The sequence below is a fragment of the Rhagoletis pomonella genome, unplaced genomic scaffold (assembly GCF_013731165.1).
Source record: "Rhagoletis pomonella isolate Grant_MI unplaced genomic scaffold, Rhpom_1.0 Rhpom_scaffold_00007, whole genome shotgun sequence".
In the NCBI taxonomy this organism is placed as follows: Eukaryota; Metazoa; Arthropoda; class Insecta; order Diptera; family Tephritidae; genus Rhagoletis; species Rhagoletis pomonella.
The window spans coordinates 45,175,695-45,193,771 of NW_023458561.1; the positions used below are offsets into that span (position 1 = coordinate 45,175,695).

An 18,077-nucleotide genomic window follows, 5' to 3' on the forward strand; every position below is an offset into this window, starting at 1 on the left:
ATTAGTAGAAAAAACAGTCGCTTATCTGTCCAACACTGCGTGAAAGGCCAAAGCTCTTCCTAAACGAATTTAGGAAGCCCAACATTGACCAGTTATGCATGCAGCGTCGTGCGAAAAAGGCTACCTCTACGACGGCAGGTCTTAAATTTGGAAGACCCGTAAAACTTGTACGGCTATGTAGACTGACATCGAGAATAACATCGAGCTCAGCCTAAATTTGGACGGACCTAACTGCACTGTTTTAGAGAAGACCACTCAATCTCGTGCGATGTCTTCAATCTTATGTTAGAAAGCTTTAAATGAGCTTTCCATCCGAATCGCAGCTGAACCATATACAGCAAACGCTCTTTGCCGCTAGCTTATGCAGATGATAGGTCCATTTAATAACTTTTCCAGTAAGTACTTGCAGCGAGAGCGTAAAGGAAAAATAGAGAGTAAAATTGAGAGGAGGATAAAATTTTCAGAAAAAGTTACTGAACGCAAAACTAGTAAAAACTTGCAACTTACGCCATTTAGACACTTTTTGATAGTTAACTTTTGGCGCGCAATTTTTTTTTTTTGATTAGGAATATTTCCCATCGTCATAAAACTAAAAATAAAAAAATTATAGTTTCAAAAACTAAAACCTCGCTATTAAAGTAACCTGGTGACAGTACGAATGGAAGTTTTAAGAACGGAAGTTTAAAGAAATTCAAATTCGTACTGTCATCAGGCATGTAATTGAGAGTGGAAATCGCTGCATCTTTTAGGCGCATCAATATTACATAGTTACATCCCGAGCTAATAGAAGCGAGGTAAAAACATATAATAGATTTAGATTTTTCATCCATATTTTCATTTGACTAATTATGTTTCATCAAATCATCTTTTTAAAACACTTTGTTTACATTTAAATTGGAAACATAACCTTACTTTTTGACTTCTGCAAATTCCTGCTAGTAAAATTTTGACTTGCAAGAATTTGCAGCTCTCTCGGGTTATTACGCTCTCGAATTCGCTCTCTCTTGAAAATATTTTCGGTTATTGTATGCATTTCCAGTAACAACTAGTAACAATTCGGAACAATTGTTTGATATTGAATGCACCTGATATTGACAACGTTGACATCAAAATAACGGCTGTTAGCGCAGAATTCTCCAGCTTAGAAAAGGAGGCAAAAGAAGTTGGCCTGGCGGCGAACGACGACCAGCCGGAATACCTTCCTCCATCACTTCACGTATTACCAATACACGACACTGTTTACGATTATAACTACGAAATAGTAAACAATTTTGTTTATTAGCAACATCGATGACAGCCTAATGATTTGAAGATTAACTCTTTCCAACAGTCTTTCGATGAAAAAAAAATAAAAAATATTGGCTCAGAAGCATAGCCAATGACAAGCAAAGACGAGAAAGCTTTGGGAACATTCTCTACGCAAGATATATGGCCCAGTTCGTGTAGGCGACGGGTACCGAAGAAGGTAGAACGATGAATTCTACGAGCTTTCGAATAAAAATAAAGCGAATGCATACGTAATTTTGATGATGCTACGGTTAAAAGGTCCTTCGACTCGACGGACATGGGTGGACAAAAAAAAAACAAGGACACTTATGAATACAATGGAAGGACCAAGTGTAGAATGGCCTGTTTGGTGTTTACCCTTGGAATGAACAACGGATGCAACTTCGCAACTTGGGAATTTTTTTACGCAGCTACAGCCTGCAAGAAAAAACGGTACGAAGAAGAGTTACGTTACTTATAGAACTGTACGAAGAACTATAGATAATTTCAATCAATTTATGTGGCCAAAAATCGTTTTCGTACTTACAAAAGTAAACTTTTCATCTTTGGTATTTGATAAACTAAACTTCAAACAAAACAACGGTGTTTTCTGTTTTTCTAAAAAAAAAAACGAACGACAACTGCTTAGCAGGTGGTCAAAGTCATTGTCCGTGAGAGCAATATTGGAATCGATTTTGTGTTCTATTTTTTATCTATTTTCAAACCACGACATTTAAGTTAATAATTAAAAAAATATCATAAAATATAGGTAATAAACAGAAAAGTAAGTGCTTTAAAAATCTATAACTTTTTTCTTTTATAGACATTTTTTTGTAAGGAAAAATAAATACTTCCGATATATCCTTTAATTCATTTTTCTTTCTTTTTAAAAATGAATTTGAATATGCTTTTGTTGGCCGTATTTGACCGTTTTAAGACTATTAAAAATGTGTAAAATGAGGAGTTTTGAGTTTAATCTGCCAATTTCATCTTGCGATTTTTTGCGTTTTCTGATAAAGTGGCTCTTTTTATAGGTATTCTTTATAGTGTTAGTGAACTATTTGGAGGGGAGAACTTAATAAAGAGGAAACAAAATGCTGTTTACAATTTTTTTGTTGCAAAGCCTACTCCTTTTAACTGATCAGCAGACAAATTAGGAAATTTCGAGTATTCAAGTTGTTAATTGAAATTAATGTAATTTGGCAATGTTTTTTTTTTTTAGCCATTCTATAAATTGCATTTGTAACCAGGTGGAATTTTTTTTTTTTCAATATAAATTAAAAAAACTGCATTCATTTCACAAATTAAAAAATGAGCCGACCCTATTTAGCTGGCATTTCAGGGTACTATTTTATATATATATAAGGAAAATTTGAAAGTTAGGGGGGGAGGCTCGAGCCCCCCCTGCCCCTACCTGGCTACGCCCATATGCAGTGCAACAGCATAGAAATAGTTCTAAGCTCGTAAATTTCTTCATCGCGTCGTTAGGCCCTGTCTCCACAGGAAAACACTGATGTCGTGATAACCATGTCACAAAATATATTTCCAATATAGACGCCTATTTCTCATGGGCTGCAATATATGTCAGCGCTTATTGCTTGACATCTATTGCAGGCAATTTGATAGTTTCACAGCCATATTTTCATTTGAAAGAAAACGTGCTGGTGGTAACATCGATGAAATTTTGATATTAAATCAAAATAAAAATCTGTTCCCAATTGGATTATTTATGATTACGTTTTAGGAAATTATTCAGCAAGCATTAAATTGCCTCATTAGAAAGGCAATGAAAGTTCGTGAAGTTGTTCAGACCTGCCCCATATGATCAGTCGAAGTTGGAAGCATTACAATGATATAAAATTTTAAGATTTGTTAAAGATTATCATCCCTGGACTAGATTCTACGTGTCACCCTACACTTGGTTGCGGCAGATCATCTTTTCTTTCTTTAGTTTCCAGCGTGTGAAATTTTGATGGTATTTAGATACGAACGTCTACATAGAATAACTCAATGGACTGACAACCATATTAACCTCGTTGTCAAAGTGTGTAGAAAAAAAAACTCAGCAACTTCGAACTTACTTTAGACTGATGCACTTAATCACTGCTTTTGTGACGCGTTAAAATAGTAATAACGTTCACCAGGCCCTGGCAGAAAGACATGTTCGTGAAATTCTTCCACTGTAAAAGTGTTCGGATCATAAACGAATGGTTTACGCCGCAGAATCTCACAATTTGTGGTCGAGGAAGCGGAGACGTCTTCTAGCTCCAGCTTCGATTGCGTCTTTCTTATTATCTTATCCAAAGATTTGATACTTTTAGTTTCCTCTTCCGGTGGTTCGCCATCTAGTTGTAATAGAGCGGTTGTTGGCTGGAATTCAGGTGGACGATTTTTCAAACATTCAGCATGTTTTTTTACAGCATCTAAAGCGCGTAGTAATATCGGATTTCTAAAGATACAGAACATAAAATACAAAATACTGATCGGTGATTAACTTCATAGTCCACAAATGGCCTCACTTCATGCGGTTTACATATTCATCAATCTCATCCGTAGACTTCGTTGGGTCATTCAAATATGGATTTTCCGCGATGTATCGATTTCGCTTCACAATTATATCTATATCCAATTCAAGATCAACATCCAAACCACAATCACGTACATCAAAGTGCTTTATAGTTTGATTGAGTCGCAGAACCCTTAAAATTTCGATACCTGCCTGTCGACTAATTGGCACGGTACGCACATCCAGATGTTGAAGCGGCAAGTGTTTTAGAAATTCATTCGCAATGCAACATATTATCGCCGATTCAGTTATCTGTGCAGTTCGCAAGCACAAATGAGTGATTTGGTGCGTGCCAAGAAGTTTGGTGCTTAGCTCATGTAGGCCTTGGTCACCCAGCGGATTACCTGCCAAACCGAGATATTCCAGCTGTCCGCCAAAACGACTGATACCGATTGCCAAGAAATGCATAGCACGCGATCCAATCAAATTATGCTCAAGCTCCAGTGATTTTATGGAGTTGTTATGACGAAACAGTTCAAACAAGCCAAGCCCACAATCGTCCTCCAAGTGATCGTAACCGAAATCTATTACTTCAATACTTTCCAAACATTTAAGTGACTTGGCTAGGATATATAACTTTGTCGCATCCATTTTGCTAGAGCGCAAACGGAAAATCTTTAATTTTTTCAGAAACGATATACCGCTGTTTAATCATAGATAAGACAAAGTGATATATGTACATAAACATATTTATTGGCTATTCAAAATGCATTACTCACAATGCCAAACCCCTTATATCCTGGTATGATAAATTTAAATGTCTCTCATGAAAATCACGTTGCATATCCGGACCACGGAACTCGATGGTGAAGTTGACCAAGTTATCGAAAAAGCGCAAAAATCGCAAGCTGACGTGATGACAAAGCCTCATTGGATATTCAAGCAGTTTGATTGTCTTCAGCGCGCGTTCCAAATTAGGCCGATCACTTATCGGCGCTTGGCCATCATCTTCGGGCTCTTCAACTCTTATATCGAACACATCTTCCGGTAGAAATATTTTCTTTCCAGGCGTTTCTTCTTCAACTGGCGGTGGAGTTTTAACCTTCAGCGCCTCTCGAATTCGTCGTCTTTCCTCCCGCTCTGCGCGTCGTTTTTGTTGCGCTTCTCTTAGTACACGAGTTCTTTCTTTGCGTTCATCCAATATATCCTGATGGAAGCGTTTCCATGCATCTTCTTCTTCATCATCAGTTTCTTGATTTGCTTTCTGTACTCTTACTGAGTTCAAATATGATTCGGAGAAATCTGTATTATGTTTGACTGCGCTATGTGCATTTTTTCCCTCCTCCAATTCCTCCTCTTCCTCTTCGCCCATATTGTCCAATGATGCCTCTGTAGAGATAGGCGTTACTGTCATCGATTCAACATCCGTGGAATCGCTCTCTGTTTCATCAGATTCGTCTAAATGTATACGATCTCTGAAGTAACGCTCCGACATCGATTGCAGCTTTCGTATATGCATTTCACTAACATAATCTTTGATTTTCATAGCTATGGGTCGCATTTCATCATCGGGCCAATATTCGGCTGGACAAGCTTCAACTAACTCTACAAATTTCATTGACAATCCAAGACTACGCCAATCATATTCATGCTCCTTCTTAAAAGCTAAAGTACCGTCCTTATTCTTGGCCAATACAAAACGACGCCAATATTTCTCGTCCGTGATGTGGTAACATTCATCCAATGGTAGATCCAAACTCAGTGCATCATAGTACAAACGTAGTTTCAATGGATCTTCGGCCATGAACGTCATTTGCTCCGGTGTGAATGTTGAAGCTAAGACGCGTGTACAAAGGTCTCTCAATGGACCTAACTTGATGTTCTCCATGAAAATCTCTGCGTATAAAGTACGACTCTGCTCTGACCTCAATTTACGAGTTTCTAATGCGGGTCGATATACATCATATGCCATTAAGAGGTCATGCTCTTGTGGTATGCCCATTGTATTCGTGCGAATAGGGTGAAAGTAATCAATCTGTTTTTCCAGCTCTTCCTCCTCCATTTTCGTGTAGTTTTTTAGAAATCTTTCGTTATCAATTAAAGCAAAGTAATATTTTTATTATTTACAAAATATGTGCGTGTTTTACTAATTGCCTAATTTTGTTCTACACATTTTTAGAAAATAAAATTATTTTATGATTTCTTAAGTTTAAAAGTGTTGTCAGTGCGTTTCAATTAAAATTCAACAGAGTGAAATAAAAGGCAAGTAGACAGGCAAATACGAAACTCATCGTCAGCGTTTGCAGTTTACAAAGAGCTGTCGACGACCATGTACTCAAAGAAAGACCACGCTTCACGGTTCTATTCAAAAATCAGTTCAAGTCCCGATCTAAAAAATAAAAATTTGCCGCTGTTGTTCTTACAAAAAACTTTATATCTTTTTTCTTTATTGGCGCTGTAACCGCCTAAGCGATTTCGGCCGAGTCCCAAACAGCACGACAGTCATTTCTCTTCTGTACCAACTGACGCCAATTGGAAATGCCTTCCCTACCTCTTCCTCAGTTACCAGCATCGCGATCCGCGTTGAAGCTTTCAGAGCTGGAGCGTTTTTATCCATACGTATTTCCTGTATTTTAATTCGCTGCACTATGTCTATATCATTGTAAAACTCATACAGCTCATCGTTAAATCGTAAAGCGGTATTCGCCGTCGCCAATGCTCAAAGAGCCGAAAATCTTTCGCAGAATCTTTCTCTCGATACCACCACGGGAAAATGGCGAAAGCTTTTGACTTCCATTCACCTAGGAGTGGCCAGAAGTGATTCATTTGCGTACGATTTAATCGCAGCTCACGACATCCTGATATTTATATCCACGTATCCTCTTGGTAGCGACTAAACACCCGTTTGAGTCCCGTCACGTTAAATCCCGCCCTAGTAAAACCATGGAAACCAAAAGTGAAAAGTGAACCGGTTCGGGAAAATGAAACTCATGATAAAGCTGATTATGAGTTTCATTTTCCCCGAACCGGTTCACTTTTCGTTTTCATCAGCCTTTTCATGAGTTTCATCTTCCCTGAACCGGTTCACTTTTCGCTTTTGGTTTCCATGTATTTACTATCGGCGGATGAAAAATTTTCGGGGGAATTTTTTTAGGCGAAACTCAGTATAAGGCAGATTGTTTTCTTATATCTTTTGAATACTTATGCTTGCTGACAAAACCCAGCTGCACTAATAACAATAATTCTATGGTGAAAAGCTGTTACTATTCGAATAATTTCCATTTTCAGACTACTCGATAGGGAGCGGTTTGCCGAAAGTGCACGGTTAGTCGAATTGCTATTTGACTATCAACTGTCAAAAAAGTTTCTAATCGACTAGTAGACTAACCGAATAACAGGATAGTCGATTTTTAACAAGACGCCATAAAAGACTTTTACTCCATCTCCGAATAAGTTTTTTTATAGGAAAAGTACACTGAGAAGTTTGCGACAAGATATTGAACCCTGGACCTCCCAAGTGGCAGTATGCACCTCTAAACACTCGGCTACGGCGGAAAGAGCACTATTCAAATCCAAAACAAAAATCAGAAAAATGCAATAAAGAGTTAATAAATTTAAAATAAGATCAAACGTGAATTTTTCATTGATTTTTATTTGTTTAACTATTGATCTAAAATAACTTTGAACTTGTTTTGCTTTGCTATTTTTTAAGCAAAGCTATATTTACTGTTAATGGTTTTATTGTAATTGTTAGTCACTGTATGAAAACTATGTAAAATAAAACCGGGTTATCCGGTTTTTTCTTAATTTAAAAATTAGGAGCCGTGTTTTTGTCAAATTGCAATTTCGCGAATGCAAATAATCGAACACCTTAATAGGCACCTAATTGAAAGTGCTGAGTTGATTTCACACATTTTGCTCGGATAACACCGTTTGACACGATTTTGCAGCCATGAAAAAATCAAGCATTCACGGAAGTAGATACAAAGTACCCGTATTTTGCCATTTTTCTAGATCAAGTCATTTACGGTTTCTAAGAGGAAAGTCAACCCCCCTCCCCCCCCTATGCTGAATCGATCAAAAGAATGTTAACTTGTGATTTTTCAAACTTCATTAGACTTCCTGTTTTTGGGGTCAGTGATTACGATTTGATCGCCTCCGATTCAGCCCAGACCATAAGGAGCTTGCAATTGCTCATGCGCAAGTTTTCGCCTAGCGCTAAATGAGCTGAGATGGGGTCCTTCTATCAAAAAGTAATTGTAAGAGTTTTAATTTGGGTTGCGAGCCACAGTGATCCCTAGACAGTAATCCGTCCCCCTAAATACGGCCTTGCGGACGATAATTTGAAAATGGATCGGATCAGCTTGAAACTTGTTACGCAGGTGTTGTTGGAGTCGCTGATTAAGGATCTGACATCAAATTAAAAAACTTCAAAATTATGGATCCAATATGGCGGAATTTTTTTTTCTATTTGTTGAATTTACTTTCAACTTTTTCATACATTTTATTTTAGCTGTTAAAGCTAATTTGTTACGCAACGCGAAGCCAAAGTTTTATCTGGCATAGCCTTAAGATTTCACAAACATTTTTGCATTGTCACAGAAACCTTCATTTTCCACACTGGGTAGCGTATTTTGCCGACCTGATAAGGCAACTCAAGTTTAGAATAACATGTATGATAGTCAAAAATAATTTTACAAAGTTGTGTCGTTTAGTAAAAATATTTATTTCAATAAAAAAATACATTAAACCTTATTTACTAAACCATAACAAATACATATGTATGTATAATAACTAAGCGCTTACAATGAAGTAGATTTCTAAATTTACATGAGTAAAGTTTAAAGTTTACCTATGATCGAATGCGTTTTATATATCTAACAGGTAATTCAGGTAAGTAAATACATAGAAAGAATAACGTGGGTCCAAATAAAAGTGTACAAATCAGCCAACAGAAAATAGTGAATATATCAGATGGATCCATTTGTATGTGGAAATGAATTGTGTATTGTGTATTGTAACTGCTGCTTTCTGCACTATACCAGCCGTAATTCTTTTCGATTCTATTTCCCTGTTAGGTCCTAAGGCTTAGCAAATCTACGTAAGTAAATATTTGCAGTTGTTGAAAAAAAGAACTTGTTTTAAAACTAATATCACTAGCATATATAATTGTATGCAACTCTAGATGTACAAATGTGTGTTCATAAAATAAATTATGTGTACTTTGAATATTTGTTTGCACAGAAGTTGTGTAAGTCGAATGTAGGTTACTTTTTGCGGGTGATGTAGTCAACTTGATTTATGAACGCCACCTGGAAATAAAGCAAAACAAAAAAATGGAAAAACAAGTTATTACAACGTAGTGTTCAATTATTTTAAATAAGCAGAAATTAAAATCAAAAAATACTATTATTAAATTTTAAATATGCATTTTAGTATACCCAAAAGTAGAGTGTTAATTTTATTTTAATTTTAATATGTAGGTTGTTCTTGTGGTCACACCCGGACTTGCTGTGCAACCAAAAATGACTAGCATTCACTTTGGTCTCTGAATTTTATATGCACTCTCATTGCCGATAAACTTGCATGCAGGCATACGAAAGTACATACAAAAGGCACGGATAATTTGTATATGCATATGTATATATAAAAGTATGAGTATATTTTATTATATTTTTGTCGTTTCTTGATTTGTTTTTATTTTACATTCGTGCTAAATGACGCGCAGAATTCAAGTAATCAGGAAGCCTGCGGTACGTATGTAGATATAACTACTTAGCAGCCGACTACTCACCGTTGAACTGTTGCTTAATTAATTTTATAAAGGCGGTATTTTTTTTTGCGTTTTCCAAGCCAACAAATGCAGACAAACTGACCAACTTTCATGCGTGTTTTACGATATAAATATGCATATGATATGTACTTAAATATATACATACTTGTACATACAAATGTATTTATTACATATATGCAAAGATTTCAAAATATTAAGCTAAAAAATATTACGAGAACGTATACTATACATATACATATATGCATATGTATATGATCAACAAAGACCTTACTACATACACCACCGATGCCGATGCCGATGCCTTTGGGCATTGTTCAAACCTATTCGACATGATCATGATTGTACTCACCGCTGCAATGTGTGTTGCGCTACAGTCGGTGGTCGCTTTGTTTCGATTTGGTAGCCACTGAGTAGTTGACTAATATTGAGTGCATAGTCCCATTGCATTCGGCATGGCATACATTGACTTATAAAAAAAAAGGTGCTACTTATCAACATATATTTCTTTTTATTAGTTTGGCTTTTGGAATTGCGCTAGAAGGGGGCAAAACACCCTTTGTACTCAGCGACATAGCTATGTGTGAATATACGTTCGCAGTACTTTTATTGCCCGTTAAGAAAGTTAAATGAACCCTGGCAATTTTTACGAAATTATCAGGGTAATGACCTGAAATGTATTGAACATAATCGCGTTATGTATTTTCTGATGCCTGCTATTCTTTAAGCTTTACATCGTAGAGTATGTTTATTTACTCAATTTTTACTGGCTGGAGAATCGGTTAAAGAATGTATGTATATAATGTAATTGAACCGTCCTTTCTTTCTCCAACACAGTTTCTTCTTTTAACCAGCTCTTTACATATTGGCTACTTTCAAACAAAATGTCCATGACATCGTTTACTTACGTGAAGCAGATTACGAAATTGTACTTAGTTTCTTAAACAAAATATTTTGCGATTTTAAGTGAGTTTTTAATTGCGCCTTGTAGGTACGACTAGAGTATACAGTATGCCTACTTCACATGATAGATCTCTTTTTTTTTTTTTAGCTGCGACTGGAGCGTCTAAAAAGTGTAGGCCTTTTTTGATGCCTGCAAAACTGGCACTGGGACAGGAGTCTTAAAGGAAATGTGAAATTTTCAAGGTGTTTTTTGAGATATGAATTTTTGAACTTTGAAAAAGAAAATTTGTGAAGCTTTAAGTAAAGTCTCATTAAATAATTTTAAATTAATTTAGAGTTTCTAATACAATTGTTTTGTTTTTCAAAGTTAAAAAATTGTATCTTAAAAAACAGCCTACTTGAAAATGTCAGGATTTTTTAAGATGAGTTACGAGTATAAGAAAATTGATCCGAACGATTTTTAAAATTCAAAATTTGGTAACTTTTTAATTTTTTTTTTAACATTCTTTTTTAGGTGGCCCTAAATGTTATCTTTAAAACGGGACCAGAACCATATTCGTAACTAAAATTATATTTGGGACATTCAAAAACTAAACTTGCGAAATCCGGGAAACTGTGAAATTTGGAAGTTTCGAAAAGAAATTGTTTTTCTTTGACCGAACCTCATTTTATGATAAAAAAAAAACTTGGTCGATTTGACATGGATTGACTCATCTCCACTTTCCTCTCTCTTCATTCCCCCACTCAGTGGCGTTAAAAGCTCCCTAAGAAGTTTCGCTTGAAAAACTTGCATTAGAATCAATTTTTTAGTGCTCCGAACAAATAAATAATATTGCAATGTAGATCAAGTTTATTATTTTAAATACTTACATATATTTCTTAGCTGTAATAACTGCGCATGTATTTAATTTTTGGATTTTGTTCAAATAAATTAGCCACAATATTGGTGAAAGTGTTCTTCACCAAGAAAATAACGGGTTTATTTTTCCTTTGGAAACAAATAAATAAGTGGATATAACCCAAAATTATCAGAGCCCATATAAACAGGTACTGTACATTCCTAGCCACTTATGCCGCATCGAATTAACGCCACATTATTACTTAACATCAAAAATTGGCGGACAGTTTACTGTTTAATAGGCAATTCAACTCAAGTTTGCCAGGTAAATATAGATGTTTGAAACAATGTACATACATATTTATGTAAACCGGATTTTTTTTCTATTGCTGTCCATATAAGTAGGTATTAGTATACATATATGTATACATATGTATTTAATGTTTTCTACGAGTATAGTTTGTCAATGTTGAATAAGTTAGTTGGCCGTTCAAGGTGATATATCAATTCGCCCAAGCACATGAGCTAACATTTACAGAATGTTCTGCGTGTTATTAACTCATTCGCACATTATTTGCTAACAAGCAAAAACAATGTTTAAAAGTGAAGAAAAAAGCTTTAACAATTTATAGAAACTAGAAACATTTTATTGGTGCTGACATATTCATCCATTTACGTGCGAACGTAAATACATTCGTGCATATCTGAAATTCTACTATGGAATTGATTTGGTGGTAGCTGGTTTTTGTTGTATTTTTGAGCAAAATTACATTTGACATTTAAGTAATTTTTTACCACACTTTTAAATTAAGTGCACTCATTTTTTCTTGTCGTCTGTATAGATATTTATGGTTAATTCGATCACCACACAAAAAGTATTGACATTAATTCAAGAAAATAATAGTTTAGTAATGGAAGTTAACAAATTGTAATTGGATGTTTATGGACTTGGAGATATTTATTTATACAAACTGTACGCGATACGAAATTGTCGATGTGCCAGTTATTAGGGTTTACGAACTGCATGCAAGAAGATCCAAAGGGAAAAGCCTCTGGGCCAGACAGAATACCCAACAAGGCTTTAAAAGCTGTAGTTAAAATGAGGCCAGATTTATTTGTAAAAGTGTTTCAGACTTTTCTTAATAAGGACGAAAAGATGGAAGGTCTGGATACACTGAAAAAATTCCTCGAAAAAATTCTTTGCAACAGGCTTATAACGATCGTAGAAGAGAAACGCTTTCTGTCGCCATACCAGATAACAAAACAGAGGCAATATTGATAAGTAGCAGAAAGGCCATAGAGGCAATAAGACTCAGTGTTGGATCAGAAACTATAATATCAAAGCCCACAATCAAATATTTGGGGGTAATGATTGATGGCCTATAAACTTTAAGGCCCAACTGGAGTATGCAGCAAAAAAAGCATCGAATTTACAGGCATCCTTATCTAGAATAATTCCATATGTCGGCGGTCCCAAACATAGTAGAAGTGTATTGCTTAGTAGAGAAGTCAGCTCAGTCTTATTCTACGGTGCTCCAATTTGGGCTGAAGCAATAAGCCTAAAATATTATTCGAAAATATGCACATCTGTGTATCGCCTAAGCGCACTAAGCACTATTTGTGGATTCCGAACAATATCTGACGAAGTATCCTTCGCAATTGCTGGGCCGATTCCCGTCGATATCCAGGCAAACGAGATGCAGTGAGTGTATAAGCGTGTATCTGTGGGAACAATCAGTTTAAACTGAAAAGAGGTTACAGAGCAGGAAATATGTCGCTCTATGGAGATCTGGCGAAAGCGTTGGGATGAATCGGAAAAAGGTAGGTGGAATCATAAGCTTATTCCATGCATTAAAAACTGGCTGGAAGGAGCCCACGGAGACTCAAACTATTACCGAAAATATCTAAAAATATTTGGGCATGGAGATTTCCCACACTGTCCGACTTTCACAGGCTGAAAACGCGGAGCACATAGTATTCTTTTGTCCTCGCTATGCCTCTGAAACCCGAAATATACTGCAGGGTAGCAACATTGTAGACTACATGTTGAAATCAGCAGTGAAATATCACAAACGGCAATAACGCAAAACTTGCTTTATTTCACTTTTAAATGGGAAATAATACCAAAATCTGAGTTTTGCTTTATTTCATGATTCGAAAAACTTCCGCTGCCACTGCCATTGCGCTATTGTATTTTGGGCTTAAACCTACATGTCGTCCCCATGGATTGTGTTCCGTAATCAGTCCTATCAGGGCTCATAGATCACTGACATTTAGATAGGTGTGGAGGACTGAAACATTCATTTGATATTAAATTTGTTTAATCAGGAAAGGACTTTTATTTCGGCCTTAACAAATATTAGGCCAAGTTTAGCTGTTATTACTGGACTAAACAAATAATAGTCAAGATTTTTCAGTTATTATTGAAATTTTTCCTAATAAGTTCGAAAAATAAAAATAATTTTTATTCAGGATTTGTTGACCAATAGGTCTTGGGACCAAATGAACATTGATAACTTCGTTCTACGCCAATAATTTGCCCCGGACTTTTATAAAATCAAAAAAAAACAATTATTTTCACTCCCTGGTTGTAACCGCTACGATTTCGGTAATAAATAATACTATGCACTAAAATACTTACATTATATAGAAATAATTGTCATTATCTTTCCGCTTGACATCGTCATGTGTTTTACCATTCTCTCCGCTAATATGTGGACTGATGATATTGCCTTTTAGTGCGCCACTCATGCCGGATGGCATAAAGCGACCAGTGAATAAATTAAGTCCACCGTTTTGCTGATTGTTTGTCAAAGTGCCGTCTTTATTCTGCCCAGCAAAGAAAGTTCTAACGTTCTCCATACTACTCTCTATATTCGTATATATGAATGAATGTATTTGTTGTGATAATTCACTGGTCTTTTCACGAAGCGTTTGACTCAGTTGTTAGACGAGCCCCTGAAAGCGCAAACAAAACAATCAAGTTAATTACATATGTACGTTTTTTCATTTATGACTTGTTATTATTTTTCTGTGCAATAGTATGTACGAGTAAATATATATCCAATTTTTTTTGTGTTTATAATAAATGGCAATTTTTGATAAAGTGAATGAAAACTTTAAGACTTTTGGTACTTTTGTTTGTACTCCTGTTTCGTTTATTTTCTAGTGTGTGCGATAACGATTATCTAAATGAGTTATTTTTGCATAGATATGTACATAGTATATGAGAGCCAGAGGAGCCTATCTACAAAAAAATTTTTTAGTAATAAATATCATATGCATTTTAGGTAGTACCAAATTTTTTTTTTTTATATCAGTTAAGCTACTTTGGCTCCCAAGGCCTCATATTTAAGTATGTAGGAACTTGCATATTTATAAGATTACCAACAATGATCTATGTACATTTTTATATATGTATGTACATTAGACCGCATCAACTTATAAGCTGACCAAAAAAAAAAAATCGTCGTACACCCCTGCCGAACCTAGGCGGGATCGCCTTTTTATATTTTTCAGTGACACCTACATACATATATTCGGCAATAATTGTACTTAAATAATCGAAACACTTTCTTTAGCAAACTTTTCTGTGTTTTGGTGAGCTTTAAGGGTGGTATTTTAGAGTGATAAGAACTGATGTATAGTGGGTAAGTACTATAACGGGCTACTTGAGTTCAATGAACATTGTAACAAAAAAAGACAACCGCATCCATCGTTTGTATCAAATTGATGCAAATTTCGAAAACGTATTAAAATATTAAGAAAAATAGTTAATGTTTTGAATTGATTTCTTATTATCAGGAAATGAATAAACGTTGGTCATTCATAAAAAATAAAAATAAAACCAACATTTCATTGAATACTAGGGAATTTTCCATATCGAGCCCTAACCGCCAAAATAACGTAAACGCAATTTTTTTCAAAATTTTCTTTTCGATGCAGAAATACATCTAGACGCCCGAGGAATAATTCTGCATCAAAAATAAAATTTTGAACAAAAATGTCGCTTACGTTATTTTGGCGGTTAGGGCTCGATATGTATCAAACTGGTGCACGTACTTTGTGTTACAAAAAATTTCCAATGGATGCGGGTCAGTGATCGGACTTCAAAAAAAAAAATTCTGTGTGGTAGAATCTGTGAAAAAAATGTGGTAGATCTCTGGGTTTGGATCAAACCGTATACAAAAATTAAAAAAAATCTGCAAGGTTTCACCTAAATAGCAAACTTTTTAATTAGACTCTAAAAACATTTAATTTTATTATAATAAAGTGCAAGATTGAAGTTGCCAAAAATTGCGTTGAGTTTTGGCAATTTTTTTCCTTGACAGTGTAAAGCTTCCATATCAAGATATTTTTCGAACATATTTTGCAAACCTTGCGGAGTGCTGCCAGCTTTTCTTTCTATCACATCACGATGCGGCGAACAAATTTGGCACGTTTCAGAAACAGATAATGGGGATTTGCCGATTTTGACAATTCTCAAGTAAAAGTAAACAACGCCTCAGAAACCTTAAATGCACTTAAATTTGCTATTACTTTCACAAAAATCGCAGTTTTTTTACATTTTCGCTATTAATTCTTTTTATAAATCATATATTTTGCAATTTAACACAATAAAACCGCGTTTCCTGTCGAAAAATTGATTACTAAGAAAATTGACTATTTTACAGTTTATTTTATCCTCCCATTCGGCTTTGTTTACTTTTACTTGAGAAATTTCATCGTCACCGGGAATGCGGAATCTTGTATTATATCATTCTTGTTTCCATATCGTGTTTAGTGTTGGACAAATTTTGCTCTTAAAATTAAGAAAATTATGTCAAGCAAAAATAAAACTACTCAGAAACGCGAATAACTATATGGTAGATTTCAGACCTTGAGTGGTAGATGTGGTAGATGCTCAAAAAAGTGGCAGATCTACCACAACGTAGTAGAAGTCCGATCACTGATAATAAGAACTCAGGGGAGCTATGCCAACTTTTTTCTGGTAGGGTCTATTATTATTATTATTATTATTATTATTATTATTATTATTATTATTATTAGTATTAGTATTAGGGTCTACATACATATGTACATATGTACGTATATGTGTTGTATTTATGTTGTATCTACATTTTATGTAGTTTCTTTACTTTTTTGTGATCTCCTTTTCATAAAATCTTAATTTTACATATGGCTCATTCCATCTCAAATCAATTTTTGCTCAGAAATGCGAATTTTTCGAATAATGAATTTTTTTCTTTTTGAGTATGAACGCTTCTTTTTTCCTCTCTTAATAGCAACATTTGATGAAATCGTTTATAACTGCCGCAAAAAAGCAAGGATTTTAACGATTTTTTTTTTAAATTAATAATTGTTTATAAACAAATTTTTTTTTCAAATTGATTTTTTTTCAAATTGCCAGATCTTTTTTTCTCTCAAACTTTTTTGTCTATTAGGGAATAGTATAAACTATTTTCAGTACGAGTAGCAATATGCTCAATTTCGTCATTTTCGAGTTATGATTTTTTTTCTGAAAGTGCACTTATATGATGCTAGCAGATTTTCGTGCCAGTTGAGGGCACAACAATTGTTGCCCATTATGATAAAGTTTCCTTGCTGGATTTTTTTTGAGGTTGCCCGATCAGAGCCAAAAGTTTTTCCCAATTGGGCTCTAATTTTGGCCCAATTGGGGCCCAATTAGCGATTTGCCCAATCTACCGAAGATTTCCCCAACCAGTGCTCACAATTTGCTCAAAGTGAACATGCATACGCAATTAAAACGTTTTTATCGATAAAATCACACTTACACACATCAAAATTCCCTACGAAAAAAATATTTTTGAATATTTTCTTGAAAAATTTTCCACATACAAATTTTTTGATATAAAAAAATTAGGTTTTGAAAATATGCCATTTCAACAAAAAATGGAAAAAATCACAATGACACCGAAGTTGAGTAAAATGAGTACATTACCAATTTACAAATTTTTTAAACTTTTTTAGAATTTTTTTGAATATGCAGTTTTATAACCCATTAAATTTTAGCACAATAAAGTGGAAGTCTTAAGCGATTGCAAAACTGCCGTTAATTTTTTTTTTTTTTCTTTGAAAACGGTTTTAGGCATTTTCATCGATAAGGAAAAAGTGCAAGAAGCCGTGAGCATAAACAATATTAAAAATCAACGCAATTTTGCAGTAGCTTAACACTTGCACTTTATTATACTCAAATTTAATGGGCTACAAAATTGCATACTCAAAAAAATTCTAAACAAAATTTTATTTTTTTTTTTAATTGTAATGTACTCATTTTACTCAACTTCGGTGTAATAAAAATTCATAACTCAAATTATTGTAGAGTGCACCCCATAACATTATACTTAAATATTGCGCAATACTCAGAGCTACCATTGTGATTTTTTCCAATTTTTTTTTTGAGATGGCATCTTTTCAAAAACTATTTTTTTTAACCAAAAAAATTGTATGTGGAACATTTTTCAAGAAAAAAAATTAAAAAATATTTTTTTTTCGTAGGGAATTTTGATGTGTGCATGTGTGATTTTATCGATAACAACTAATTTTTAGCAAAAAAAAACCGACTTAAAAAAAAAATATATATACATCTATATATTTCATGATCCAATGATCGGATCTAAACCAAATTAGCACGGGGCCACCTCTGAGACACTACCTTTCCAAAAGAATTTGCAAAAAGAATTATTGAAATCGGTTGACGTCGGGCAAAGTTATGCGGTAACATACATAAAAAAAATAAAAAATAAAAAAAA

General features: G+C 34.6%; 3 protein-coding genes across 4 annotated transcripts in view; all 3 read right to left on the minus strand.

The window, feature by feature from the left end:
- Window positions 1-3,341: 3,341 nt before the first annotated feature.
- LOC118743862 lies at window positions 3,342-5,850 on the minus strand. The gene is made up of 3 exons (XM_036476626.1): window positions 4,552-5,850; window positions 3,786-4,475; window positions 3,342-3,715 (listed from the first exon to the last, which is right to left on the minus strand). The coding sequence occupies exons 1-3, from the start codon at window positions 5,832-5,834 to the stop codon at window positions 3,367-3,369; spliced, it is 2,322 nt and encodes a 773-aa protein (XP_036332519.1). The 5' UTR covers window positions 5,835-5,850; the 3' UTR covers window positions 3,342-3,366.
- A 2,656-nt stretch (window positions 5,851-8,506) lies between these two features.
- Window positions 8,507-8,777, minus strand: LOC118742906 (the record flags this gene model as incomplete). The annotated part of the gene is given in 1 exon segment (XM_036475327.1): window positions 8,507-8,777. A coding segment is annotated over 1 exon segment (132 nt). The 3' UTR covers window positions 8,507-8,624.
- A 54-nt stretch (window positions 8,778-8,831) lies between these two features.
- Window positions 8,832-18,077, minus strand: part of LOC118742905 — a 27,952-nt gene continuing 18,706 nt past the window's right edge. For both annotated transcript variants that reach the window (XM_036475326.1, XM_036475324.1), the window contains exons 2-3: window positions 13,946-14,262; window positions 8,832-9,084 (exon numbers count right to left, since the gene is read on the minus strand). In XM_036475326.1, the coding sequence (XP_036331219.1) occupies window positions 9,072-9,084; window positions 13,946-14,166 (234 nt within the window). In that variant the 5' untranslated portion in view covers window positions 14,167-14,262 and the 3' untranslated portion in view covers window positions 8,832-9,071. The remainder of the gene's footprint in view (window positions 9,085-13,945; window positions 14,263-18,077) is intronic.

Coding starts and splice junctions, on each gene's coding strand:
- LOC118743862 (XM_036476626.1), bottom strand. CDS start 5,834: ATGGAGGAGGAAGAGCTGGAAAAACAGATTGATTACTTTCACCCTATT. Junction 4,476..4,551: donor GATATAAGGGGTTTGGCATT/GTGAGTAATGCA, acceptor ATGATTAAACAG/CGGTATATCGTTTCTGAAAA. Junction 3,716..3,785: donor GAATATGTAAACCGCATGAA/GTGAGGCCATTT, acceptor CTGTATCTTTAG/AAATCCGATATTACTACGCG.